This window comes from Ahaetulla prasina, chromosome 13 (assembly GCF_028640845.1).
Source record: "Ahaetulla prasina isolate Xishuangbanna chromosome 13, ASM2864084v1, whole genome shotgun sequence".
Taxonomy (NCBI): domain Eukaryota; kingdom Metazoa; phylum Chordata; class Lepidosauria; order Squamata; family Colubridae; genus Ahaetulla; species Ahaetulla prasina.
In genome coordinates this window covers 22,132,188-22,160,046 of record NC_080551.1, presented here as the reverse complement: position 1 = coordinate 22,160,046, position 27,859 = coordinate 22,132,188, and the positions used below count along the sequence as shown (strand labels likewise).

The following is a 27,859-nucleotide window of genomic DNA, read 5'->3' as shown; positions in this document are numbered from 1 at the left end:
GTTTGGGGTGAGAATTCTGGGTCAACCTCTTCGATCTCTTTGCTTTCCTAGTGGCTCTTCCCTGCACTTTTTCCAAAGTCCCGACATCTGTGTGTGTGTGTGTGTGTGTGTGTGTGTGTGTGTGTTTGTGTGTGTAATTCAACAGTGTCTCACAACCGCTTTGGAAACGAGCGCTCTCTGTAGGTTATCTATGTCGCCTTGCGCGATCTTCTTCGCCTAATCTTCCGATCTCGGTATATCCCCCACCCACTCCTACCGCCCCATCCCGTCCCGACGGTGGGTTCGGGCCACTTGCACGCCCGCCCACGCGTCTCCGAATCGCGCTTTCGCCTTCAAACATCTGGGCGGCCTGCAGAGGACGGCATTTCTCCCCTCCCCCTCCCTTCCTTCGCCTTTGCGCTTTTACAGAATTCAACCGCAAAAAAGTGCCACGCAGGGCCAGGGGGGGGAGGGAGGTGGAAGGCGTCCCTTAGAAGTCAGCCGGGCGCAGAGGGAAGGGGAGGGGGAGGGGGGTCCTTCGCGCGTGGCACCTCCGGATCCTTCCTCGGGCGCCCAAGCCTGCGCGATCTGTAGCAAGTTGCAACCCACTGGAATTTGCAAAGGGGGTGGTGGGCGACTCGGATCGGCTTGGGGACAGGCTGACCTGTCAAGGCTGTTGTGCCAAGGAGGGAGGGGAGAGCCGCCGCCGGAAGGCACATCGTGCCAGGGCGAGGAGGAGAAGGAGGAGAAAGAGGAGGAGGAGGAGGAGGAGGAGAGGAGGAGGAGGAGGAGGAAGAGCAGGCGCGGCTTGAGAGCGCAAACTTCTGGCGGCTGCTTGGCCGCTGGGTTTCCATTGGCTGGGCGCACCCGGGTCCCGGCTCCTCCTCTCTCCCCCCTTCGCCCCCCACACCCGTGGGTGCCTTCCTCCTCCTCCTCCTCCTCCCTCCTCTCCTCCTCCCGCCCTTGACTCGCGAATCGCGATTGCGGGGAGGGACCGGCGAGAGAGAGAGAGGGAGGAGCGGCCGCGCCACCTTCGCCACTTCGGATCAAGCTGGCGGGACTTGCCGGGCGCCCGGAGAGCGGAGCCCGCTGCTGTTGCTAACTAAACCGGAGCTTCGTCCGATCTCAGTGGAAAGCGGGAGCGCCTCCGGATCGAGGGGCCCAGACGGAGCTCGGACTCGGGAAGGAAGGAAAGAAAGAGGGAAAGAAGGAAGGAAAGAGGCGAGCGCGCCCCAGTCCCCCCAAACCTTTGCAAACTCTCCGTCCGGGCGCAGAAGTTCCGTCCGGGAAGAAGATGCGGCGGCGGCGAGGGCTGCGGGAGCCGGAGGTGAGAGCAGAGAGAGAGAGAAAGAAAGAGAGGAAGAGAGAGAAAGAAAGAGGGGGATTACATCCCCCATCGGGCGCAGAGAGAGAGAGAGAAGAGAGGGATTACATTCCCCATCGGGCGCAGCCGAGCTGTTTCCACCGGGTGGGGCATTGCTGGTCATGATCCGGAGCGCCTGGAAGGAAGGCTGCCTCCCGCTTCGCACGTGACGGGCTAAGAAGGCGAGAAAAAAGCTCAGAGGCGTGTTTACACGGAAGTCAGGCTTGCGGGCTTCTTTTTTAGGGGAGTGGGTTGGGAGGGAGGGGGGAAAGGGGCGAGGGATCGCCTCCTCTTCCTCCCCACATCCCATCCCGACCCGGTGGAAAGCTCCGGATCGTTATGATGATGTTGATTAATGATTAATTGCGGTTCGGATTTGCTACGACGGCGGCTGCTTGCTTTGAAAAACTTCAGGCCAACTCCCCAGAAAGGGGTCTCCGCCCCCCCCCGATGGAATTCCAGGGGATCTCCTCTCGAGTAGGTTTGCAGAAGGGGGGGGGGAAGCGCACCCCTTCTTCCCCTCCCCCCTTCCTCCCCCAAAGCGGGACATCCTCCAGCTCGGTTGGACTTCGGTTCCCATCCTCCCCTGCCCGCGCCTCTTGACGGTGGGGAAGGGGGTTTGATCCGCAGCAGGCTTTGTGTCGAAAGAGAGGTGGTTTGATAAGCTCTCTGGTTGCATCATGTTCTGGGGGTGGGGGAGGGCCGCGGGAGGAGGAGGGAAGATAACCGAGCGCATCCAGGTGTTGTTCTTTTAGTGCAGGGAGGGGGGTTGTTTGGGTGGTGGCTGGCACCGAGTGTCTCTTCCCAGATAAACAGAGGTTTTCTTTTTTAAAAAAATAATAATAATAAGACCAAAAAAATCTTGTTTAGTCTATGAAGGGTGGAAGACAGCCAAAGGACTGGGTTTTTTTTTTTGAGGGGGGTGGGAGAATGGACACCCAGCGTCATGTTCTCCCAACTGCCCGCTTTCTCCTCCACCTTGGGCACTACTAGCTGGCCTTAAACCAGGACTTGGGCACTACTAGCCGGCTTTAAACCAGGACTTGGGCACTACTAGCCGGCTTTAAACCAGGATCAACTTTGGAAGGAGCTGCTGAGATGATGGGTGGGTTGGGAGGGAGGTGCCAAAGAAAGAAGAGGAAAAAAAGAAGATTTTACTTCCCCCAAATGTGCTCAAATTGGATGCCAAAGCACTCTGTACATGGTCTGCTGGGGCCCTGTTAAAAAGTCAGTTTTTTGCTTGGGTTTTCAACAGAAATGGAGTTTCTGAAGCAACGGGGTTGGGGGGTGGAATAGGGCTGCCTTATTAAGCAAAGGGATTTCACCTCATGTATTTATTTTACGAGGCGAATATCCATCCGTGCCCCAGAATAATGTTGTAAGGAGCCAATCTGGGATCGGTCACCAGGACCAGAGGTTTTGTCTTCTGAACTTTCGGACTCCTGCTGGAGCCTCCATCCTCAGGGATAGTCTCTCTGCATTTATTTTTGGCTGGATTTTGCTGCCTTAGCTAACCTCTGTGGAAAAGAGCTTCTCTGCCTGTGACAACATATTTAAATGAGTTGCTTGAGTTTTCTTCTGCATTTGACCAAATGTTCAAATGAGTTGAGATTTTTAAGAAGAGACCGGACAGTCGCTTGTCTGAGACTATGATATGAACCTGAGATATACAAGTTCTCCTGACTGAGCAGGGGGCTGGACTAGAAGACCTCTAAGGTCCCTTCCAGCTCTAGTCTATTCCTTTTTTATACGCCTCCCCCACCCCACACCGAGATCAACTGTTATGGGTTGGAGGGCTACAAAAAGTGGCCTTGAGCCATTTAGAGATTGCTGGGGTGTGTGTGTGTGTGATTTATAGGTGGGATGTGCGTGTGTGTGTGTGTAATTGCACACGCATGAAAACATGCTCTAGGGACCTGTGGCCTGCTGTGCTCTTAAAAGGACACATTTTGCCCCCTGTAGAGATGTGAGCAGTGGTTAAGCTGTGAAAGCAATGTTTGTGGTAACTATAGAGCTTGGGTACACAAAAAGGTGATGTGCGCGGAGGGTGTAGGAAATGCCACCACTGTGAGTTAGTGAGTGCTGATTGGATGAGAGGCTGACATGTTTGGTGCTGATTGGTTGCAATTGCTCTGAAAAACCCAATCCTATAAAGCAGGGGTTGTCCGACCTTGGCAACTTTTAAGACTGGTGGACTTCAACTCCCAGGATTCCCTCAGCCTGGGGAATTCTGGGAGTTGAAGTCCACCAGTCTTAAAGTTGCCAGATAAAAAGAGTCAAGAGATGAATAAGGTGGCTGAACGGTTGCATTTTGAATCCCAGTTGTTTAGATTAGGAGTCTCCAACCTTGGCAACTTTAAGACTTGTGGACTTCAAATCCCAGAATTCCTCAACCAGCTTTGCTTTGCTGGCGGAGGAATTCTGGGAGTTGAAGTCCACAAGTCTTAAAGTTGCCAAAGTTGGAGACCCCTGGTTTAGATTGCATCTGCTTTTTCTGTTTAATGCATCTGGGACATGTATCCATGTGCTATCCATGTGCATATTTTCTTATGAGTAGACCTCCCTGGCTTCAATAGAGTAGGACTTATACTCTAGGGAGGGAAAAAAAAATCTTTTTGGATGAAAATTGGTCCTGTGTCCCCTTTAAGACCCTGTTGACATTTTGAGTGCCCCTATTTTAAGTTGGGAAGAGATGGCAAAAGTTACATGTTTGCTCCTTGCTCTTTGTTTATTTATTGATTTGTCTTTTGCGGGTCTGTGATTTTTATATAATATAAGCCACGCACAACGCATATAGGTAAAACTTTTTAAGATCTGCTAGAAAACCTGTCCCCAAAAAACCCACACCGCAATATGTGTAGAAAAAAAAACATTTCTATAAATTCAGTTTCAGTGAATATATATTACGTGAATTTTAGATGCAACAATTGGAAGGTTTTATGCAATACACAGGCCTTGTTTCCTGTTGAAAGAGGCAAAAGGGAGAGAAAATATGGAATAATCCCTTTTGTTTTAAGCCCAGATAGTCCTTGTTTGTTTTGTGACCATTCAAATTTAGAACGGCACTGGGGAAAAAAAGCAATTTATGACCAATCCTCACACTTACGACCATCAGCAATATCTCCCTGGTCAAAAGTTGATTCACAATTTAGGCAATTTCAACAGGTATGGATATATGAGGGTTGCAGCACCCTGGGGTCAAATTTTTTTCATTTGCAACGTTCCCAGCTGGTTTCTGACAAGCAAAGTCAAGGGGTGGCGGGTGGGGGAGAACCAGATTTGCTTAATGATACCTGATTCACTTAACATCGGTGATTCGTTTAACGACCATGGCACAAAAATGTTGTAATATTGAAGCGCGACTCACTTAGCAATTGCCTTGGAAATTCTGGTCCCAGTTGTGTCGTTAATTTGGCCAATTTGCACTACCTGCAAATGAAATTAAACAGGGAAGGATTTGTATAGCCAAGGAACTGCAGCCACCCACACAGTTTGAGTTTCTTGTTTTCCCAGGATCTTCCGGTATTAGGTGAGCAAAACCAGATTTTAACTCCTGAAAGTCTTAAGATGTCAAAGTCATAAATTCCTTGCAAGAGATCTCTGGAAAGTGAGGCAATGTTGTTAAAAAAACAAACAAAACAAAACTAACAAAACGATTGAACACAAGACACCAACATCTCCATATGTGGGAGTCTGTCTTTGCCCTTCCTCTCTCCCAGGAATGTATTCCTGGAATATTTTCCTTTCTACGTTTACAATAAATTTAAATGAAGGCTCAATGAAAGATCCTATAGGTGGTAATAATGCCCTTTTGTAAGATCTAAACAAATGAGCATATCGCCTATCAAAAACATATCATACGTAAAGGAAGACATGTGCTTAGCAAAAACATATGTATCGGAAAGATAAAATGCCCATTTAAGAAAACATCTGGTTTAACTCTAGATAAGAAGACATCGGCTTCAATCCTAACTATGGGAGACAACTGTTTTTCATTCTAGATAAGGAAATGTAAGGAAATAAGGTATACTGAAATACTAGAATTAGTAGAAACTTGCTAATTGTTTCTTGCAACATATATATATGTATGTTATATGATGTCTTTGCATGCTGTAAATATTGGTTTCCTGTGACCCTGACATATATATTATGCCCTTTGTAGTTAAAACACAAACATGCCACATTGACTAACTTCCTGGACCGTTATTGGGGTGTATTGTGAAGTATCTGGCATTTGTCAAATTGTATGTCCCACCTTTTGATCAGAGCCTTATCTCTCCCCATCCTGCCTAAGAACATATCTCATCTTTGATCTTTTGAGTTCCCTCCACTCCAGGGGGCCAAATAGCCAAGTGTGAACACAAAAGAGTTGATCAGGAAGAGATAACGCTAAACGGTGCACATTAAGGGGCTCTAACCTGTTTCAGGGGATGTACAAACCAACTTCCAGGATACACAAATCAAAGATGCCAGAATTGGAGGTTTATGACGGGTCTTAAAGAATATAAAAGGGATTCGGATTCCCTCTCTTGTTTGTAGTTCTTCCCTGCATGTGTCTTGTATGTGTTTGGAACAGCTAACCATTTAAGCTTGATCAAGATTAAATGCTATTTTACTCAAGCCTCTGTTTAAGTTTCTTGTTTGGCATTTGTGAGCTTAAACATATTAATATTGGACCTTACAGAAACATTTGTTTGCAATAAGCAAATATATTCCATTCTATTGATCATGATGGGCTAAATTTTTAATCTTTAAAAAAAAGAAAAGAGGAAGGTACGCTATCTAAGAGAACGATTTAAAAATATATTAAGGTGTGTCTAACACTCCAGGGAATCTTAAGTCTCAGGCCAATTAGATGCTGTGCTTTAAAAAAAATGCCAGAGAAATTCTCATAAATTAGCTAACAGTCCCGTTGGGAAATAAGAATCGGTGTCGGTTTTGGATAAGCCAAAGAATTTGGTAGTTTCAGACGGAGAGGAGTTATTAAAAAGGGTAAGCATTTGTGAATTAAAGCTCATTATGCCTTTTAATAGGGATGTGGTGGCTCAGGGGCTAGGACGTTGAGCTTGTCGATCGAAAGGTCGGCAGCTCAGCGGTTCGAATCCCTAGTGCTGCCGTGTAATGGGGTGAGCTCCTGTTACATGTCACAGCTTCTGCCAACCTAGCAGTTTCGAAAGCAAGTAAAAATGCAAGTAAAAAAAATAGGGACCATCTTTGGTGGGAAGGTAACAGTGTTCCATGCGCCTTTGGCGTTGAGTCATGCTGGCCACATGACCACAGAGACGGCTTTGGACAGCGCTGGCTCTTCGGCTTTGAAACAGAGATGAGCACCGCCCCTAGGGTCGGCAACGACTAGCACGTATGTGCGAAGGGAACCTTTACCTTTTATGCCTTTTAATAATTTGTTAGTCTGAAAGGACCGGATTCGCTGTCAATAAGCTCCTGATTAAGAGAAATTTAAATATGGAGGAATATAGAGAACTGGCTCAATTCAACATTTCCTATACCCAAAGTGAGAAGAGGGTGTACTAACATTAATCCCAATAACCAGTAACTCAGATTGATAAGGATGAAAAATGCAGTCTTGGTTGGTTGATTGCTTAGGAAAAAAAATATCCATGTGACACTCGGTAATGACTAGATTAAAATTAGCATTAAAAGCAGTAAAATATATAAACATATTGAAAAGGAGACTAAATAATAGCTAAGGATGAAATACTGAGTAAGTCAAAAGTTCTCAACTCGGGACCTCAGGTGAAAAAAATCCTTATTTGGGGAGGTCACTACATATGCAAATGGACCCTCGAAAAACCAAATGTTTGTGTTTGTTTGTTTTCTTTTTCTTTCTTTCTTTTTCTTTCCATCCTCTGTCTATCTATCTATCTATCTATCTATCTATCTATCTATCTCTGTCCAGCTATCTATCTATCTATCTATCTATCTATCTATCTATCTATCTATCTATCTATCTATCTATCTATCTATCTATCTATCTATCTTATATCCCACCTTTATTATTTTTACAAATAACTGAAGGTGGCAGGCACATCCAATATATTTCCCTCCTGTTTTCCCCAGAACAACAACCCTGTGAGGTGGATTGGGCTGAGAGGGAGAGAGAGGGGGAGGTATTGGCTTGAAGTCACCCAGCCAGCTTTCATGGCTCGGCCAGAACTAGCACTCACCGTCTCCCAGTTCCTAGCCTGATGCCTTAACCAGTAGACCAAACTGGCTTTGCAAATACTGTCTTATTGACATTAGGTTGAGAAGGCTAGAAGGGGGTCACATGAGTGGGGGAAAAATGGAGATATTGGTTGTAACCTGATATTCCTATAACAGCAGTTGTATTTTTCGGTAATTCTTACCTTCCTGATTGCATGAGGTAGAATATCACTCACGATTCATAGCCAGTTCTCTTTCCCAAGAAATTTCCCAATCTTTTTTTTTGTAAGTTCTCTCTCTCTCTCTCTCTCTCTCTCTCTCTCCCTCCCTTTCTCCCTCTTTCTTTCAACTCTGTTATTACACTCACAAAAAGTTTTCTTTTTTTAAAGTTTCAAACTAACTACAGTTCCTTGTAACAACCGAATTTGGGAATGTGTTCTCTCTCTCTCTCTCTCCCCCCTCCTCTCCCCTCCCTCCCTCCCTCCTCTCTTTCTCAGCAAACACCATTGATCATAAAAGCTGGTTACAACATTCCTACTCTCTAAAACCTGGTCAAGGCCGTGCTGCTGGAAAGCCTTAACCATTGTGGGGGTTTGTTGCCTTCATTTTTGTGGCTCACTTCGGCACATTTAATGGTGCCCTGCGTTTGGACTAGGAATTTTCCGGGAAAGGCAGCCACCGGCCACATCTACTCTGCTACATTTGTCTGGGGCAAATTGTCCATGAAAAGAATATTTGTAGCTCAGAACTGAACGGTGGGGTCCTTGTCTCAAAAGTGCTTTTTCAAATGGCGAATTAACTTCTTCTTTTTTTGGGGGGGGGGGGAAGACGTTTCACTTCTCATCCCAAAAGCTTCCTCAGTTCGTTCACTGGAAAAGCCTCTTGGATGAGAAGCGACACGTCAAGGAAAAACGAAGGAAGTCCAGCTGCCTTTTGAAGGAAGCAACTTTGGGACAACCCTGACGTCGATGACGGACAATCTCCAGAGACACGTGGGGTCTTTGGTGCTCTCTGAGTTTGGATGTTTGCTTGCAGATGTTTCATAACCCAACTAGGGACCATCATCAGTGCTAGAAGGGAATGAGGTTTTCTTTCTGGTTATAGACGAGTGGTTTGCCCTGCCAGTGTTGGTGGGAGTGGCCTCAGTTCAAGATCAGAGAGCAAAGTTTGGAAGAACGTAGGTTGAGCCAAAAATGATGATAACTGTCTACGTACGGCAGTGTTTTGCAACTTTAAGGTGTGCGTGGACCTCAACTCCCAGAATTCCCCAGTTAGCATGTGACCTACAGGGCCGTTTAACCCTTCCATCACTGCTCAGGCAAAATATCAGGAGGGGGGAGGAAGGAAAACCATCTGACCTTCCAGATGTTGGCAAACTACATTTCCCAGCAAACCAACCAGTGGTGACAGATCCTGGGAATTGTTGTTCATTGGTTTCTTAATCCCAGGTGCGAGGAAGGAACTCGGCGTCTTAAAAACTCGGCCAAGGGGTTGAGTATTGAGGGATCTCTTTGCTTCTTTGAGCAGAAATAGATCTTATTTATGGAGGCATCAATAGCAAAGCCTCCTTCCTGTTAGGCTCAGGCTAGGAAGGATTTCCAGGGAAAATGGAGAATTGTGGGTCAGGAGATGTTTGCAGAGTTCCAGCCTGACCTTCTTTGGCTCAACGGAGCAGCTCCGTTGGTAATATGACTCGTAACTTCTCCTCTCCCTCTTTCTTCTGACTTAGCAGTTTCTGAGCAGCCAAGAAACCAAAAATATCTTGAATTACGAAGCAATTTGAAGGCTTTCCAAGTAGTCTCGTGCTGAGCTCAAGGCCAGGTGGCCTGATTCTTTGGCTAGCCCAGGGGTCTGCAAACTTGGCTCTTTTAAGACTTGTGGACTTCAACTCCCAGAATTTGCTTTGCTGGCTGAGGAACTCTGGGAGTTAAAGTCCACAAGTCTTAAAAGAGCCAAGTTTGCAAACCCCTGGGCTATAGACTCTTTTATTGATTTTTTGGGGGGATTTTTAATTTGGGAACTCTGCAGGGACGGTTCGTTTTTGGCAATGCAGGTAGTCCTCAACTTACACCGGTTCATTTAATTCAAAGTTCAAAGTTACAGCAGCACAGAATCAAGTGACTTAGGACCGTTTTTCACAGTCGCAACCTTTTGCCCGTGGTCGTGTCATCAGAATTCCTATGTTTGGCACAACCGGTTCATATTTATGACGGTCGCTATGTCCCGGGGGTCATGCGATCCCTCTTTTGTGACCTTCCGACAAGCAAAGTCAACGGGCGAGCTGGATTCACTTAACAGCCGGTTTACTGACTTATCCACTGCAGCGATTCACTTAACAGCCGTGGCGGAGAAAGGTCGCAAAATGGGGCAAAACTCACTTCACAACAGACGATTTGGGCTTCATTGTGGTCGTAAGTCGAGGGCTACCTGTATTTCGGAGCGGTAGCCTGGAGGATCGAAGTGCTGTTCCGCAAAATTCCCTGTGGATTGTAAACCGCTTTCCTGCTTCCTTTCATCTTTTCTGCAAATCTTTTCCCTACACAGGAAGGAGGCTCGGTTGACACTGAGGAACCCATATTGTGCTATCTGTTTTAGCCAACTGGATGGAAGACCACAAGGAAACCCCCATTTCCTGTTGGTTTTTCAATAACTCAAAAAAATAATAATCTTAACACACAATGAATGCTCCGACATTCTTGCCAAGTAAACTACCGTATTTTTCGGAGTATAAGACACACTTACTCACCCCCTAAAAGGGGGTGGAAATGTTGATGCGTCTTATACACCAACACCAGCCATTTTTGGCCTCCCGAAACCCCGCCCTGCGTGTCCCATTTTTGTCAAAAACAGGCCCGTTTTTCACAAAAACAGGGCGGGCAGAGGGTTTGGGAGGCCTGCAGAGTGCTCCTGGGGGCTGGGGAGGGCAAAAACTGGACGCGCAGAGGTGAAAAACTGATTTTTTTTTCTTGTTTTCCTCTTTGAAATCTTGGTGTGTCTTATACTCTGGTGCAGGGGTCTCCAACCTTGGTCCGTTTAAGACTTGTGGACTTCAGCTCCCAGAGTTCCTCAGTCAGCAAAGCTGGCTGAGGAACTCTGGGAGTTGAAGTCCACAAGTCTTAAAGGGACCAAGGTTGGAGACCCCTACTCTGGTGCGTCTTATAGTCCAAAATATACAGACTGCTGGAATTTATCCAAGCGTCGCCAGAATTTGAACATGGTTCTAAGGGTGAACATTATGCCTCCCTCCAATGCTTTGGGTTTTCCATTCCCATCTGCCTCCACCAAAGTAGCCAAGGTCTTGTGTTGTAACCTTGCCTGTGTTGTATGCTGTCTGAGAGGTTGGATAATAAATTCTCCCTTGGTTTGGAAGTGGTAGCCAAGAGTCCCAAATGCTATCATGTGTGCACGCGTGGCTTTGCAGCTGTTGTAACACTGAAAAATAGGTCGTAAGTAGTAGCGTTTTTTTGGGGTGGGTGGGTCTGTGGTAACTTCAAAGAGGGAAAAAATTGGAAAACAAACAAATGTATGTTTATGAATGAAGGCGGCTATATGTGTCCCAGGATAATGTTAGATTAGATTAGAATAGATTAGATTAGAATAGAATAGAATAGAATAGAATAGAATAGAATGAGCTGGAAGGGACCTTGGAGGTCTTCTAGTCCAGCCCCCTCCTCAAGTAGGAAAACCTGTACCATGTCACATGAGTGACTGTCCAGTCTCTTTTTCAAAACCTCCAGTGATGAAGCACCCATGATTTCTGGTGGCAAGCCGTTCCACTGGTTAATTGTCCTCACTGTTAGGAAGTTTCTCCTTCATTCCAGATTGCTTCCCTCCTTGATTACTTTCAAACCCACTGTCTCTTGTCCTGCCCTGTGGTGCTTTGGAGAATCATTTGTATTTGTACAAATCTCCTTAGTGGCTGCCCCTCAAGTAGGAGCCAATCTGGATCAAGTAGGATCCAACCTGTTGTAGGATCCATTTGGGTCGGCCACCAGGAACCAGAGGTTTTTACCTTCCAAGCTTTTGCAATCATGCTGGATTCAAGTCCCCGGAGGATGAGATCCAGCACGAAAGCTCGGAAGACAAAACCTCTGGTCCAGATTGAACCCTGCAAAATACGAGATATTTTTTTTTATAACAATTGAAGTGGGAAAAGCGTGAAGACTGATTCTTTGTTTTCCCCGTATCTCTTGTTCTAGAACAATCCGAGTGATTGCTCCGTTTCGTAGCCCAGCCCGTTGGCCACAAAGCATCTACCAATGGCAGAGAAGCGGATCCTGGAAGCTGTGAGCACCATGAGTTACAGCAAGCGCCCTCGACTGGAGGTGGACCCAACCCATGTCTTCCCGGTGGGTTTGTGCCAGTCAAGTAGTTTGCCCGACTTCCCCATGGAAGACCATTACAGTTATAAAGGCTCCTATTTTACTTTCCCGCTCCAGTGCCATGAAGCGCCCAAAACTTTAACTCACTGGTCGGCTGCCGAGAACTACAGCCATTGCCCGGCTGGCGCGCCTGGCCACTCTCCAAGGACAGAGAAAACTTCCTGCCCGTCCGAAATGGAAGGTTTGAACGCCCGTCCGAGACTTCCGGGTTCTGAGAAGGTCAATGAATGTATCACCCACGAACGGTGGGCCAGCTACGTGGGTCACACGGGCGTCATCCAGCAAGGTTGGGTCCAGGGATACCCAGCTCAGCATCTCCCTCCAGCTCCTGCAGCTTGCTCCACCTTGGCAGCCCCCAAACCGGTTTACCGAGGCCACGCCTACGGGGCGGAATCGGGCTACCCTCCCAAAAGGGCTCTGACCTTCCGAATGCAGATGGAGAACTACTCAAAATGTTTGGAATGGTCTTCCTCGTCTTCCACTTTGCCGACTGGTGCCAAGAGTCACGTTTACGGCACTGCGGGCTCCAAGAAAACCTCGGGGGCCGAGAATGGTGTGGTGCAGTTGCGACAGGGGTCCCAAGAGGGTGCTGTTCACTCCGCTGGCTTCATGCCTTACCATAAGACATTGGAGAAATGCCATGGGGCACAGAATGGCTCTTCCTTGGATGCCAGCTACCCCTCTGTAAGTCAGAAAAGCAACTCCGAGTCTCCAACAACGGGTAGCAATTCCAGAAAACACATGTGGTCCAGGCCACCGCCCTCACCTCTTCCTCCTCCTCCTCCACCTCTTCCTCCTCCTCCTCTTCATCCTTCCAGCTTGCTGGTGAATCGCCAGGACCTAGTGTACCAGGAGCGATCCCCCTCCTGCTACCCTCTAGGATCGTATCCTCTGACTTCTCACGAACAGATGTTGTTGTATCATCAGAGCTATGTGCAAGCCGAAAAAACAAACTCGGTCTTTGCTTTGGCGGCCTGCAAAGGTTTTGGGTCTCCACCAAGCCGTGAAGATGGGCAGATGTTCCCCGGGTCATATTTTCAGCAAACCTCTCATAGTTATTATCCTGGGCATCTGGAGAGCTACCTTTACCAGGCGGTGGGCCCACCTCCATTGACCCCCTCTGAAGAGGTTCACTCTTCAAGGGAGCACGAGCACCCACAGAATGCGACCGCCAAGGTGGACTTCAGCCCAAAGACGCCCGTTTCTGCCTGTGCTGTGCCTGAAAAGCCTGCTCCAGCTTGTAGTCCTTGGCGCAGCCGAGGTGGCCTTCCAGACTGGTGTGAGAGTAGCCGTGTTGCAAGAGAAGCCAGCACAAATTCTTCGGGTCTACAAGCTTTCCCTTCCATTCATCAAGCAGACCGGCTGTCTCATTGTTACAACAGGGTTGAAAAGACGGAGGAAAACGATTGCAAGAAGGATCTTTTTCCGCCAGAAAAGGTGACGGGGGAGGTGGAGGAATCTTCTGAGACATGCAAAAAATTCTCCTTAACGTATGAATCTAGGAAGAGGAGCATCACCCCTCAAAAAAATGAACCAGGGGGCTGCATAATGATTTCTGATAGCCCGATTGTCTGCCACAATCCCTACTCCAAACCAGCCCTGCCCAAAAACGTTCTGAAGACTCCCAACATCCAGTCTACGTCTCGTGGACACTGGTCCCCAGAGGATCAACCGAAGGGACTCCATGAACGCCGGGAAGGTCCCTTGACGTCTTCTCCTCCCATGCCTGTCATCAACAACGTCTTCAGCTTAGCTCCCTACCAAGCCTACTTAGAAGGTTCTGCTGATTTGGTGGAACTGGACGCCACTAAATGTTGCCAGGCCGAGGAGTCGCTTCCCAAAAGCAGAAGCAAGAGCGTTGAAAATGGATTTGTGCCTTGGACAGGATCTCAAAGATCCACCGAAGAATCCAGGTTGGATCTGCCGAGGGAGGAAGGAACCACTCGCAATACGATCGCGAAAAGTGGAGATGCTGAGTTGAATAAAAACAGTCTCCCAACAGGGCAAGGGGGTGGAGATTATGCTGGCCCTTGGGAAAGTTTCAAGGTCAAGCTTTCGAGTCCAACTGATCCTGCGTCCTGCCAACCATCCCCTGCCAATCATTCCAATGATAGAGTTGAGAGACTCACTCAAGAAGACCATGTCTTGGACCTCAGCTTTAAAACGGAAGACTTGGTGGCAGAGCGACCTGATCTTCCGCAGCTGCCCAAGAAGGCTGAGGCTCCGGACGTTGGCGGTCCAAAGATCCAAGGTGAAGAAGTCAAGGAGAAAGCAGCCGACAGCCAGGGCTCGGCCTCCCAGGCAAACAGAGAAACCTCAGTGCTGCCTATCAATGGCGATTCGAGAGGCAACCGGCATTTTCACAGCTCCGCGGCCTTTCTGTTCAAGAAATTCAAAATCCTAAAAGCTCACGCGGCAGAAGCTGCCTCTGGGGGGGTCAAGGATGTCTCCCCCCCAAAAGGGACTGACGCACAAGTGACTCAGCCAAATGGCCCCTTGGTTGAGCCCAGCCTTCCCCAGACTGTGACGCCATCCTCCGAAACTCTGATTTTGCAGATCAAATGCGTGAATGCTCAGCTGCCCAATGCTTCGACGCTCTTGCCTCTTAGTGCCCCTCCTGGCTCTTCTCCTGCCCTTAGAGAGCTCCAGGTTCTGGATCCCGCCACTGAAAAGCTTCTTGGTCAGCAGAAATATTCACCCAGGCAATATTTCACAGTGGTGCATACCTGCGTCTGCACTATAATATCTGGTGTAGTGTCTACCTCCTCCCCTGACCAACTCAAGGAATGGCTGGAGATGGCCGAGTCCACCGTGGAGCTGCAGGAGAGGACCGTCAGTTCCACCAAGCCCAAAAATGGTTCAAAGGTCTCTGAAGGCCCCAAGCTCTCCAAGGGCAAAGAGATCTGGTTGGCCTTTAAGGGCGTAGAGGTGCTTGTCAAGAAGTTGCAGTCTCAACTGGAGATATTCCTGCTCTATAATAAGTGTCCTTTCCCTCACGTGATGCGCGCCGGCGCCACCTTCATCCCTATTCACGTGGTGAAGGAGGAACTCTTCCCCAATCTTCCTGGTGTGTTGGTTGACCATGTCTTGCAGGACCACAAGGTGGAACTGCGTCCTACCACCTTGTCTGAAGAGAAGGCGTTGAGGGACTTGGACCTCAAGAGCTGTACTTCTCGGATGTTGAAGCTGCTGGCTTTGAAACAGCTGCCGGACATTTACCTGGACCTCTTAACCCTTCATTGGCATGAGTGCGTCAAGGAGCAGCTTGGTAAGGGCAGACAATTGGCCTTCTTTAGAAACTTTTAAGAATTGAACTGAATATAGTATGCTCATTTTGTTCTCCTTTTCCCCTTCTCTGTCTTGCAAAAAGTATGATTTTCCTGGGCTTTGGACATGGCACTTTTCCCACTCGCATGGGCACAGCTTTGGTTGGTCTTCCCTATAGATGTGGGTAGAAAATTTACATAGTGGTCAGGGTCGATGCCCGAGACAGAATTCAGTGAACTCTACAAAGATTTGGTGGGATCCTGCTTTCTAAATGGGGAAAGGACCAGGAAAAGGGATCTTAAGAGAGTAGGCTGTGCTTAAACCCTAAAGGGGAGGATGTCCCGAGACTGTTGGCAGAGAAGGCATGGAATTGAGTTGCCTGTATTATGGGCAAATGACTCCGAGGTACAGGGAGTCCTTGACTTACGACCATCCCATTTAATGGATTTTCAAAGTTACGGTGTCAAGGTTCCAGAAAAACCTCTTCTGCATAAAAAAAACTCAGAAGCCATTGTCTTTCAGAGTTCTTTACTAGCATGAGGAAACTGGCACACGATGAGTGAAATTCCAAAACTGAACTTCCGGATTCTTTTCCCAGTTATACAAACCCCAAGAGTCCCACCCCCCTGACCCCTTTGCTGGTCACATGGTCCCACGTTCTCCCAGTTCATTCGAATATCTTCTCGCCACTCTTCCTGCAGATGTGAACACCATCCGACCTTGACCGCTTGAAGAATGTTACCATACCCCTCAACCCCCCTTCTTCCCCTTAGGGGAAAAATGTGGCAGCGTCTGGAACCCTAAAGTCTAGTATGGTTTCCAGGCCTGACATACGGTGGCACTGAAAAAATATTTACAAAGGTTGCGGTGTTCTGGGGGGTCACCTGATGACCCCTTGCATCCTTCCCAGGGGACTTCTGACATGCAAAGTCAATGAGCTGGACCCTCTTAATGACCATGGCGAAAATTAGGCACGGCTCATTTAAAAATCACATCGCTTGGCGAGAGAAGTTTCTGTTCCAATTGTGGTCGTAAGTTGAGGACTACCTGTAATTCAGAGGTGAAGAACCTCCGTAATTCAACAGCATCTTTCTTCCCCCTGTTGTATCCCGATAGCAGCTTGGGAACCCTGGGAGTTCTAGTCTCAGTTCAGCTGGAGGGTGCTGTATTAGAAAAACCTGGCAGTGGAGAGCTTTGGGCAAGACGGAACATTAGGTACCGTTGCCCACATCGCATGGAGACACCCACGCATCCACACTCACCGCCTCGCTTTCATTAGCTCTGACCAACTGTCCCTCCCCCTCCAGCCAGTGTCATTTCAGATGATTCTCGACACCTTTATTTTTTTCCAGGTCCAAGTTCACAGGCGTGCCTGCACACCTCCAAGTAGGTATCCGTTCTCTGCGTGGGTGCGTCTTGCTCATTGCTGCTGGGTTATAGTTGGGAGTTGTGGAAGGCCTTTAGGGCACAGGTTGAGGTGGTAGGGTTTCTTGTGATCTAGCTGTGCTGCTCCGTGCTGTAATGGTGTGTGGGAATGGCCTTGGGGGGGACAGGAAGAAGAGCTGCACACTAGGCAATGGACAGATAAGAAGCGGCAGATTAGCCCACAGAAGCAATGGAGCCAGGCAAATATTTCAAAAGAGATCCTCGCTAGTTTCTCGGGCTGCAGAAACGAGGGAGGGGGGGAAGAGATGTCCTTTCAAGACTTGCAAGATAGATAGATAGAGGTTATCCCTGCAAGGTAATCCAGATGGGAAGCACCTGGAATACCCAGGAATACCAGTTCTGTCTTTGTTCTAAGGCTACGTTAACGGAATCTTGCAATGCTTGAGTCTTGCGGACGAACTAAGTTGACGTCATTTGGAAGGTATTTGGAAAGGACCCTGTCAGACAGGAGGAAGAGCCACAGACAAGGCAGTGGTCGGATAAGAGGCAGCGGGATCCACGGAAGGAATGGAGCTGGGTAAACATCTCAAAAGATCCAGAGTCCTTACCTCATTTCTTAGACTGTAAAAACACGGGGGGGGAAAAATGTACTTTTAGAGAGGGTCTGTTGAGATTTTCCAGTCATCCAAGTCATGGTTGTCCCAGAAGTGAGTTTTTTTTTTTTCAGGAGGCAACTAGACTTTCTGTTTTTTTCTTTTCTTTTGAAGACATTTCGCTTCTCATTCAAGAAGCTTCTTCAACTCTGACTTGGATGGTGGGGAAGGGAAGGATTTATCTTCCTGGCAGACAGCTGGTCCTTTGCATCCTTTTTGAAGGTCTTGAAGCCCTTGGAGGTTTATCTGTGTCCTCGGGGTCACCTGAGTGGTGCAAATGGTTCCTGTAGTCTGCAATTTTCCCCCCTCTGGAAATTCATTCCTACTCCCACACCATTCCAAGGGTGTTCATCCCAAATTGTATAGCTAAAAGTCTGAAGAGATCCTCAGTCATCCAGGTCATGGTTATCCCAAAGGTGCTTTTTCAAGAGGGAAATGGACTTTCTGGTTTTTCTTTGAAGACATTTTGCTTCTCATCCAAGAAGCTTCTTCAGCTCTGACAGAATGGTGGGGAAGGGAAGGATTTATGCTCCTTGCAGACAGCTGGTCCTTTGCATCCTTAAGGCACTTGGAGGTTTATCTGTGCATTCTGGGTCACCTGAGTGGGGCTCCTGGTACTTTCAGGCTTGCAAGATTCTGTTAAAGTAACCTTACAATAAAGAGAGAGCTAGCATTCCTGTTTGTGCTTCTTGCTTGGACAACCTCGTATGACCCTCGCAACCGTACGGGCCTCCTCCTCTTTTCCCTTTTGCTGTCTTCAAAACTAAGGCAGTTCCCTTTTGAGTCACTTTCTCCACCTCCTTCAGACTCTGCGATTTTGTTTATCAGACAGTTGTCTAGGCTGCGTCTCTTCCTCCTGTTTCCCAAGGTCATTCTCCTATGCCATTACAGGTGCCTTTTGTGGAAAACACACAAGGCCTTGGAGGTTAGCAATTATCGCTTAGACAGGGCTGAAGGCGCTCCTGAAGGACATTTCGAACGGCGCATGATGCTCCTTCAAAACCAGAGGCAAGCCCAAGAGCATCTTGTCAGTAAATAATGGGGCTTTAATCTTTTTTTGGTCCTTGGCTTCCCTGGGTTAAATGACATCTGATGTATAGAAGAGCAATGGCTGTTCTGATTTTGGATGGATAGTGATAGATGGATAAATGGATAGATAGATTATCTATCTATCTATCTATCTATCTTTCTATCTATCTATCTATCTCTATCTATGTCTCTATCTATCTATCTATCTATCTATCTATCTATCTATCTATCTATCTATCTATCTATCTTTCTATCTATCTATCTATCTATCTATCTCTATGTCTCTATCTATCTATCTATCTATCTATCTATCTATCTATCTATCTATCTATCTGATAGATAGATAGATAGATAGCTATAGATAGACATAGATAGATTATAGATAGCTATAGATAGACATAGAGAGAGAGAGAGAGAGAAGACAGACAGACAGACAGACAGATAAGACATACATACATACATAGATAAGATAGATTAGATAGATAAGACAGATAAGATAAAGATAATTGTGATAGATAGATAGATAGATAGATAGATAGTTAGATAGATAGATAGATAGATAGATAGATAGATGTTAAAGAGAGAGAGAGAGAAATGATGGTGATGATGATGATAAGAGGGACAGAGAGCGATAGGAGAGAAGGACAGACAGAACAATCCTTGGCAATTGGGCTGCGGTGTGATATCTCCTGGAGCATTAGAAAAGGGATCTTTTGATTAAGACAACCTTGGAGAATTCGGTGTCTTCTTCAAAATGTGTGTTGAGATTATACTTCCTTTTTCTGGAATTCTGGAAACTGTAATCTCAACACATCTGGAGTTCTTGGTTTTGTTAAGATCTCTGAGATGAAGAAATCTTTTGGGATGGGGATGTTGCCCAAGAATCTCCATCATCTGAAATGAAGCGAGTCTTAGAAGTTGTCCAGTGGGATCCATTCTCCCTTTAGAACAGTTTTGGACTAGTTGGAGAATGGAGGAGAGTTGTTGAACTGTTGGAAGAAGAGTTTAGGATCTCAACTGTGGACAGCATTTTCTGAATGAAGATGCTCATTCAGTTCACTGTTCTTGTGCTTTTCATTTTCCCAGAGGATCCTGCGAAGTCGATCCCAAACAGAGAAGTTGAGGCGTTAGGAACAGATGCAACCACTGAGTCTCTTGACCAGGACTTCCGAGAGGAGAGTACCAAAGGCAAAACATGTGGATTGGCAGCCTGTTTTGGAACTACATCCTTGCATTATGAGACTCTCCAACCAGAAGATAAAGAAGAGACCCTGGCCAGATGTTCTTCACCTTCCCTACAACGTGGTTGTGTGCTAAAGGGGATGAAGGTGCTTCCTAAGGAAGACGCAGCCTTGGAGACTAAGGGACTCACTCTTTGCCCTGGTGCTAGGAGGCCATCCCATAAACAGCCAAGGGCTCTTGAGCTTCAATTGACTGCGAAGGTCACTAGGAGGGCAACCAGGGCTTCCAAGATCCTTCACCTCCGGAAATCCATGGTTCACATCCAATTCCAGAATGCTCTTCAGGACATTCAAGGACCTCCGATTCTTGGTCCTTCAGGGAAGGGGAAGAAAGTTCCACCACCACTCCTCCTAAAGCGTTTCAAGCATCGGAGACACGGTTGTGCCAAGGTTCCTCCCTTGCCCTCTGAGTATCCAGAACTTGTTGGGAAGAGGATCAGGCACTTGTACGAGGAGAAGGACAAGACAGAGGCCTGGTATCAGGGCGTGGTACTTCGCGTTCACAAGCCCCACAAGAACCCTTTGAAGACAGTTTATGAGGTGAAATATGATAGCGAGCCAGAGTGGCAATATTACCTCGAGATTCTGCAGGATTATAAGAAAGGTTGGGTGGAGCTGGATGAATGAATAGTGGGTGGGTATGTGTTTGTGTGTGTGTATCAAATTGAGAGAGAAGAGGGGAGATTTGATTCATCCGGCTGTCTGTCAGATTGGAACACAGCTGAAACTATCAATGGGCTTTCCTACATCTTGCGCAGCTTCATCACGACACACATTGGCTTAAATTGACTTGGACCCGATTCAGATTATCATCTTGTGGTCCTCACCACCTCAGGGCTCCATAACATTTTCCAGAAACCACACAATGGAGTAGCTTTCAGGGTTTGAACCAATGTTTTGGACCAGGGGTCTCCAACCTTGGCAACTTGTGGACTTCAACTCCCAGAGTTCCTCAGCCAGCTGGGAGTTGAAGTCCACAAGTCTTAAAGTTGCCAAGGTTGGAGACCCCTGTTTTGTGACCACAGCTGAGCTGGGTTTACAAAATGCCTTCCCGTTGTCCCAACTGACACCAGAAGTTCAATGTGAATCTCACGGTACATTTTACAGAACTTCACCACGGATGGGGCTCTCAAGATATACCAAGGAATTTCCCTGTTGGGCCTATCCTCTGTCCTGAATTCCGGCGGTAGCGAGTTTTTCCAATTCCTAGAGTGTCTTTAGAATGACGCTTGTCCAAGGGCATTATGGGAAAGCCATGGTTTACGTTGCTAAGCAGGGCAGTTGTTTTAATCCAGTCATGTCTGATTCTATCACCTTGATTGTTAAGTAAATCAACTGCAACTTGTTAAGTGAATCCAGCTTCTCCAATTGTTGGAGTCACTTAGCGACTGTAGGATTCGCTTAAGAAATGTAGTGCTTTGCTTAACTGAGGGGGGGAAAAGGTCATTTAACAACCGCCTTGCTTAGTGACAGAAATTCTGGTCCCAATTTTTGATAGTAATTCAAGGACGACCTATATAGGCCTCTTTTTAAAAAGACACACAAAAAAAAAAGACAAAAAAATTCAACTTGAGTAGTCCTGTTAAGTCCACCAACCCACTTGATGAAATACAGTTCAAAGAAAACTACACTTTTTCCTGTATTTATATATATAAAAAAAGGACCTGTATTTTAAAAAGTGACATGACCAGCTTTGTACACTTAAAACCGTGGAACAAAACCACGCCCCTGTGTGTTTCAGTTTTGATTTTTATAGGGCTGTGCTGTTTCCCCCAACCCGAGGGGCATAAATATGGCACATTTTAGAAATGTGATTTACTTTGCCTTTATAAGGAAATGCTGCTGGTTTCAAGGGTGTTTTGACTTTCTTTTCAAGTTAATTTTTTTTTTTAGACTTCCTGTTGGAGACTTGTGTCCATGACCTTGATAAAATGTAATTTTCAATACTGGGTAGCCGATTGATTTTTTTCAGTTTAAATGACTTTTTTGGAAGCTTACTTCCAAAAGCGCTTACTAGGTCTTTTTTTTAAAAAAAAGAAGGAACGGGAAGGATAAAACATGGATAGTTCAAACTCCTTTGCAGCCCACAGGTCGAAATAATAATAATAATAATAATAAAAAGTTCATTTCTGAGAAATGAAGCTTGGAGAATCAGAACGAAGAAGAAAAATTATTTTTTGGAGTATAAGACACACCTTCTTCCCCCTAAAAGTGGGTGAAAATTTAGGTGTGTTTTATAGACCGAGTAAAGGCGTTTTTGGCCTCCCAAGCTCTCCATGTGTCACATTTTTGCCCCCCCCGGCCCCCAGAGCATTTTGCAGGCCAAAAATGAGCCCGTTTTTGCCAGAAAAAACAAAAAACAGGCTGTGCGGAGCACTGCAGAATGCTACTGGGGGCCTGGGAGGGCGAAAACGTGATGCGTGGAGGCCCAAAACTATTTTTGTTCTTGTTTTTCTCCGGTAAATTTAGGTGCGTCTTATAGTCCGAAAAATACGATAGTTTCTAAAAAGCTGAAATGAGCTGGGGACAACAGCTTGGAAGATGTTCCTCTCCCTGTTTTGCACGTTGTTGAACCACCAGGAGATGAGCTTGTGAGGGCTTCTACTCGACGTCTTCATTGCACCGACTGTGGGCAAATCGATAAAAAAGAGAAAGAATCTGTGCTAGTTTTACAAACCGAAGAAGGCCTCGTTTATATTTTGAATGTACAGCTGGTGCATTTTGGATCCTTTTCTGCTCCGAAGGTGGTTGTGTGTTTCTACCTGCTTGTTTTCAAAAGTTGTGTGTGTGTGTGTCTCTCTCTGTCGAGCGTGCAAAAGCCAGATTGGGATGCGGTGGGGAAACCCAGAGGTCCTTGCTCCCTTTCCTCCCAGACGAGAAAGCAAAATGAAGATGAATTGTACCGTGCTGCCAAAGAGAAACGAATGCATAATACTGTAAAATGTTGTATATAAACCGGGAGTCTATTTTGCCTTTTTATTTAATTTTTCTCTCCCTCCACCCCACCCCCGTTTTTGGTCACGTTGCAGTTTTTAAGAAGTGCTTCATTAAAATTAAAACCACTGTTTTGGAAAAGTGGTGGCTTTGCGACTTCTCTTTCTGTCTCCATCGATTGTTCCCTCGGAAGCCAGTGCCAGTCGGTTTGAAAAAAACCTATCCAAGGGGCTAAGGAAGTAGAGGAGGGGGTTTTCTCCTTCCTCTTGTGGGTGATGTCTCCTGTCTTTGGGAATTAAAATTGGTCCTTGAGCAATTGGTCCCTGAATTCACAGAAATGGCGTCTCCTGTCTTTGGGAATTAAAATTGGTCCTTGAGCAATTGGTCCCTGAATTCACAGAAATGGCGTCCAACCACTCGCTCTGGGAAAGGCGACCTCTGAGTTTATCAAAGAAGTGAAGCTAATGGTAATCATTCCTTTCATTTAGTGACGCCCTGCCTTTATTTGTTTCTGCAAACATGCCTAATGTTCCTTCCTCCTCCTGTTTTTCCTCACAACAATCCTGTGAGGTGGGTTGCGCTGAAAGAGGGACTGGCCCAAAGTCACCCAGTCGGCTTTCATGCCTAAGGCGGGACTAGAACTCACCATCTCCTGGTGGTTGGCCCAAAATCACCCAGCCGGCTTTCATGCCTAAGCGGGACTAGAACTCACGAGCCTCCTAGTTTCTAGTGCTTTAACCGCTAGACTAGACTGGCCTTACTGCTAAAAAATGATTTAACAGAGAGATGGACTCCCTTTGGCTGGAGGTGTTTAAATGGCTATTAGATAGCCACCTGTTGGGACCCTGTAGGACAGTGGTTCTCAACCTTTATAGTGCTGCGACCCCTTTAATACAATTCCCCACGATGTGGCGACCCCTTTAATACAATTCCCCATGATGTGGCGACCCCAACCATAAAATTATTTTCGTTTTGAATTTATCGCTCCTGAAGCTGTATTGGCTAGCGATCTGAACTGCTTGCGATTGCCTTGAGGACGGAGGCATTAAAGCGGAGACTCCTCCCCTATTAAGTTTATGGCGCCTGAAGCCAGATTAGGCTAGCGATTGGGAGTGATTGCAGCTGGCTTGAGAGGGAGACATCAGAGCAAAGATTTCTCTCTTTTTTTAATTCATCGCGCCTGAAGCCGAATTCGGCTAGCGATTTGAAGAGCCTGCAGCTGGCTTGTGGAGTCAACCATTGGAGCGCAATTCTTCAACTCGCAAGTATACTTCCCATATTTCCGATGGTCTTAGGTGACCCCTGGCAAATTGTCATTCGACCCCCAATGGGGTCCCGACCCACAGGTTGAGAAGCGCTGCTGTAGGAGTTTGTTTCTGCAAACAAACAGACAAGGGGGTAGGTAGGACTATATGATAACCAAGATCTCTTCCAATCTATAATTTATGGACTAAATTATAGACCTTTGATGAGAATTATTTGTGTTCCTTATTAATGGATGGTTGGATGGGCAGAGGAAGAGATAGACAACTAGCCAGTTTGGTCTAGTAGTGAAGGCACCAGGTTAGAAATCAGGAGACGGTGAGTTCTAGTCCCACCTTAGCCTTGAAAACCAGCTGGGTGATTTTGGGCCAGTCACCAGGAGACTGGGAGTTCTAGTCCTGCCTTAAGCAGGAAAGCCAGCTCGGTGGCTGGGCTTTCTCTCAGCCCAACCCACCTCACCAGGTTGTTGTAACAATAACAGAGTTGGAAGGGACCTTGGAGGCCATCTAGTCCAACCCCCTACTCACGCAGGCGACCTATACTAGGGATTCAAACCACTGAACTGCCGACCTTTCTCACAAGCTCCTGAGCCACCGAGGTAAAAAGAGGAGGAGGAGGAAGTATTAAGTATGTTTATAAAAATTGATTTGAGTAAATCAATTTTAAAATATTTTATCAAATTTCCTCGGAAGAGCTATGTTTGCCTGTTGCAGCAAAAATCCATCTTTAATGAGCCCCTGGCCGCTTTAAACACTTAATGGTGGGTTACAGGTCACGTCCTCATGTATGTATACTATTGTTGTGAGTGTAGTTGTATTCTTGGCCTGGAGGCCTAGTGAGGAGGGGAAAGAATAAATGATGAGGTCAAAGGGAACCTTAGGAGATGCAGACAATCACTACAGATTAACAGCCATTCAGAAAAGATTTATGGTCCTACTAGGGAATTGCTTGCAGCTATTAACACTACCCTTGATAAGAACTTTGTCTCTGCTCTGATTCCAAACATGACAATTAAGCCTTCAGATGTATTCAATGCATTTTTTTTAAAAAAAAAGCCAATTTGCTTAAGTACAGAAAGGAACCAGAACTGATACAAAGCCTTTTCTCCCAAAATTCATCCCTCCAGTCCTTCAAATTTCTTTTTTCATCAACTCGCCATCTTTGTTAAAACTTTTTTTTAGTTGTTTTTTAAACGGTTCCAAAACAGACATTCCAGGTTCCAAAACAGACATTCCAGGATATCTACTTTAGTATTTCCCTTTGTATCTTTCAAAACTACTGGATGTCTTAGCTGGCCTGTGTAAGAGTGACAAAAGTTTGAATAACTTCTTTTTAAATGGGGTTTGGTATTCTTTGTCCCTTGAACTGCAAGGTGACCCAACCGGTCAGTCCTAGAGGAGATCAACCCTGACTGCTCTTTAGAAGGGCCAGATCCTGAAGAGGAAACCCAAGTACTTTGGCCACCTAAGGAGAAGGAAGGACTCCTTGGAGAAGAGCCAAATGCTGGTGTCGGAAGAAATATCCATTTGGTTTCAGTTCCAAGTGGGGAAAAAGACACTGGAAACATGGAGGCTGCTTGGAAAGATGGTTTAATGGTGGACAGGATCACATGGTTTGAGTTTCTGAGCAGAAAAAGGGGCGAGATTCTATGTGTTTCACTTTTCTAATTTATACTGTTACTGCTATTCTAATAGCAAATCGTTCATAAAAGTGATTGCTTTACATCCTTGATTAAATTATCTTTCCATTGATATATAATTTTATGGTACTATCCCCGCACCCAAAAAAAAGTGTTATTAGCTAGTTTTAGAAAATACACTTTTCCCAAAAGGTTTCCACAATTTTGGCCACTACTGTAAATAAATAAAAGCCAAACAAAAAGTAAACAAAAACACCAAAACATCCCACCAGAAATCAACTTCCAGATGAAGAGAGATCAACACCAAACCAGACTAACAAATGAGAAGCAAACAATACCCCAAACAAGGAACTACCAATGCAGGCAACCAAGCTAAGAGTGAACCGCAGCCTAATGAAAGAGCCACCAAGATGATCCCACCAACACTGATAAGGCAAACTACTAATATGGTATTTAAAAATAAGAACCAAACCTCACCCCCTTCTAGCACTGATGACGTTACCTAGCTTGGTAATGAAACGTCCGCGATAAAATAACCAAGCTCAGAGAGCACCGAAGACCCCACAATCCAACCCTGAGCTACAAATATTCTCTTCTATCAGTATGATGGATGACCCTCCTGGTAAACTGAGTTTAAACCATCATTCGCTATCAATCTGGGCAATCACGTGGATTCCAAATCCCAAAATTCCATAGCCAGGATGGCCATTAATGAAAATTCTGGGAATTGGAAGTCTCCACACTTGGAAGTGGCCAAGTTTGAGAAATGAGGGTTTAACTTTCAACCATTTGGAGAGTCCCAGGTTAACTTTCCTTAGGCTGAGCTTCAACAGTCAGTAAAGGGCAGAATCCTTTAAGAAGTCCATTTTTCCCTTTAAGAAGTCCATTTAAATATCCCTATTGTGATATATAATATAATAACAGAGTTGGAAGGGACCTTGGAGGTCTTCTAGTCCAACCCCCTGCTTAGGCAGGAAACTACACCACTTCAGACAAATAGTTATCCAATCTCTTCTTAAAAACTTCCAGTGTTGGAGCATTCGCAACTTCTGCAGGCAAATTGTTCCACTGATTAATTGTTCTCACTGTCAGTTCTACGATTGCTTCTCTCCTTGGTTAGTTTCCATCTGTTGCTTCTTGTCCTGCCCTCAGGGGCTTTGGAGCAGGGGTCTCCAACCTTGGCAATTTTAAGACTTGTGGACTTCAACTCTCAGAGTTCCTCAGCCAGCAAAGCTGCAAAAATTAGCAAAGCAAAGCTGGCTGAGGAACTCTGGGAGTTGAAGTCCACAAGTCTTAAAATTGCCAAGGTTGGAGACCTCTGCTTTGGAGAATAGTTGGACTCCCTCTTCTTTGTGGCACCTCCTGAGATATTGGATGACTGCTATCATGTCTCCCCTAGTCCTTCTTTTCATTAAACTAGACATACCCAGTTCCTGCAACCGTTCTTCATATGTTTTAGCCTCCAGTCTCCTAATGGGTCACGTGGATCATGTGTCTTTAACCAAAGCCAAGCCACTTTTATTTAATGTTGGGTGATTTATCCAGCTTTGGTGAAGCACTGACTTAAGGCAAGGAGTGGTACCCGCTGGCCTTTTGGTAAAGGATTAGGTGCAGGGCCCAGCCAGTCAGTTGGCAATCCTGCCACGCAAAGGCTCCAAAAACCTGGCTTTTGCTTTTCCAGGGTCCTTCATTCATTCATTCATTCATTCTGCAACCAGCTTGCTCAGAGAAGCCCAAACTTGGCTTGGCTCCCTCCCCAGCCCCGTCCAAGGCGCCCCTCGGTCTCCTAAAAAGTGCTAATTGGCCTCCTGGGAATCCGAGAGAGACCCGCCCACAAAAGCGTTCGCAATAAGGCGCTTAGGAGGGGCGCAAGAGCTTTCGCCTCGCTCCAGGTCGCAGGTAGGAGCTGGGGAGGCGCTTGGCTGGAAAGGGACCCAGGTGCAGGTCGGTTTCAAGTGCACTCCTGTGCATTGGGTGGGGGTGGGTCTGTGTCCCCCAGAAGCAGCCTTTCCTAAGGCCCCTGGGGACTACAATTCCCATTCGGCTGCCTGCCTGGTTAGCTAGCTAGCTAGCTGGCTGGCTGGCTGTTGTAGTCCGCCGCGCGCGTGGCGAGTCGCTTCTGGAGCTAAGGCTGCCTTGCTAAGACCTGCCCAAGAATGAGATGCATTTAGGTAGCAGGTGCTCAGGATCAGCGCAAAGGGCCTCGAAGGATTTGGGGTGCGCGTGACTCTTAGGTCGAGGGTGCAGGGGCGGGGACCCCCCTCCAGCCGCCGCCGCCCCCAGCGTGATTTCCCCCCCCAGCGGTTTTGGGTGTGGGCGTGCGCGCGCTACAGGGCGCGTGGGACCCCAAAGCTTGGCTGCCCTCCCGAGATCCATTTCTGTGGATCGGATTCATAGGTATTGCTGCGCCCCTTTCCTGCTCCAGATCCTCCTCCTCCTCTGCGCCCTCCCCAAGCCGGTTGCTTTATCCTAAGTCTTTCTCAAACCCGAGGAAATGTCCCCAAAATTAGGAAAAAAGTTGCTCTTTTTTTTTGGATAACACATGAACCCTGTATTACCCA

At 46.6% G+C, this 27,859-nt stretch overlaps 1 protein-coding gene across 3 annotated transcripts; it reads left to right on the top strand.

Moving 5' to 3' along the window:
* Window positions 1-810: 810 nt before the first annotated feature.
* C13H15orf39 (chromosome 13 C15orf39 homolog) lies at window positions 811-20,896 on the top strand. 3 transcript variants are annotated; one of them, XR_009152025.1, is made up of 4 exons: window positions 811-1,306; window positions 11,704-15,154; window positions 19,308-20,356; window positions 20,460-20,896. XR_009152025.1 is itself a non-coding variant. In XM_058156394.1 (4 exons), exons 2-4 carry the CDS (start codon window positions 11,764-11,766, stop codon window positions 19,342-19,344), a joined length of 3,462 nt encoding a protein of 1,153 aa, XP_058012377.1. In that variant the 5' UTR covers window positions 811-1,306; window positions 11,704-11,763; the 3' UTR covers window positions 19,345-19,492. The 3 variants fall into 3 exon arrangements, 2 of the variants coding, with proteins under 2 accessions (XP_058012377.1, XP_058012376.1); XM_058156394.1 differs by lacking the exon at window positions 20,460-20,896 and adding an exon at window positions 16,506-16,539 and having other exon boundaries at window positions 19,308-19,492; XM_058156393.1 differs by having other exon boundaries at window positions 19,308-20,896.
* Window positions 20,897-27,859: the final 6,963 nt, after the last annotated feature.

Coding starts and splice junctions, on each gene's coding strand:
- C13H15orf39 (XM_058156393.1), top strand. CDS start 11,764: ATGGCAGAGAAGCGGATCCTGGAAGCTGTGAGCACCATGAGTTACAGC. Junction 15,155..19,307: donor GTGCGTCAAGGAGCAGCTTG/GTAAGGGCAGAC, acceptor TCATTTTCCCAG/AGGATCCTGCGAAGTCGATC.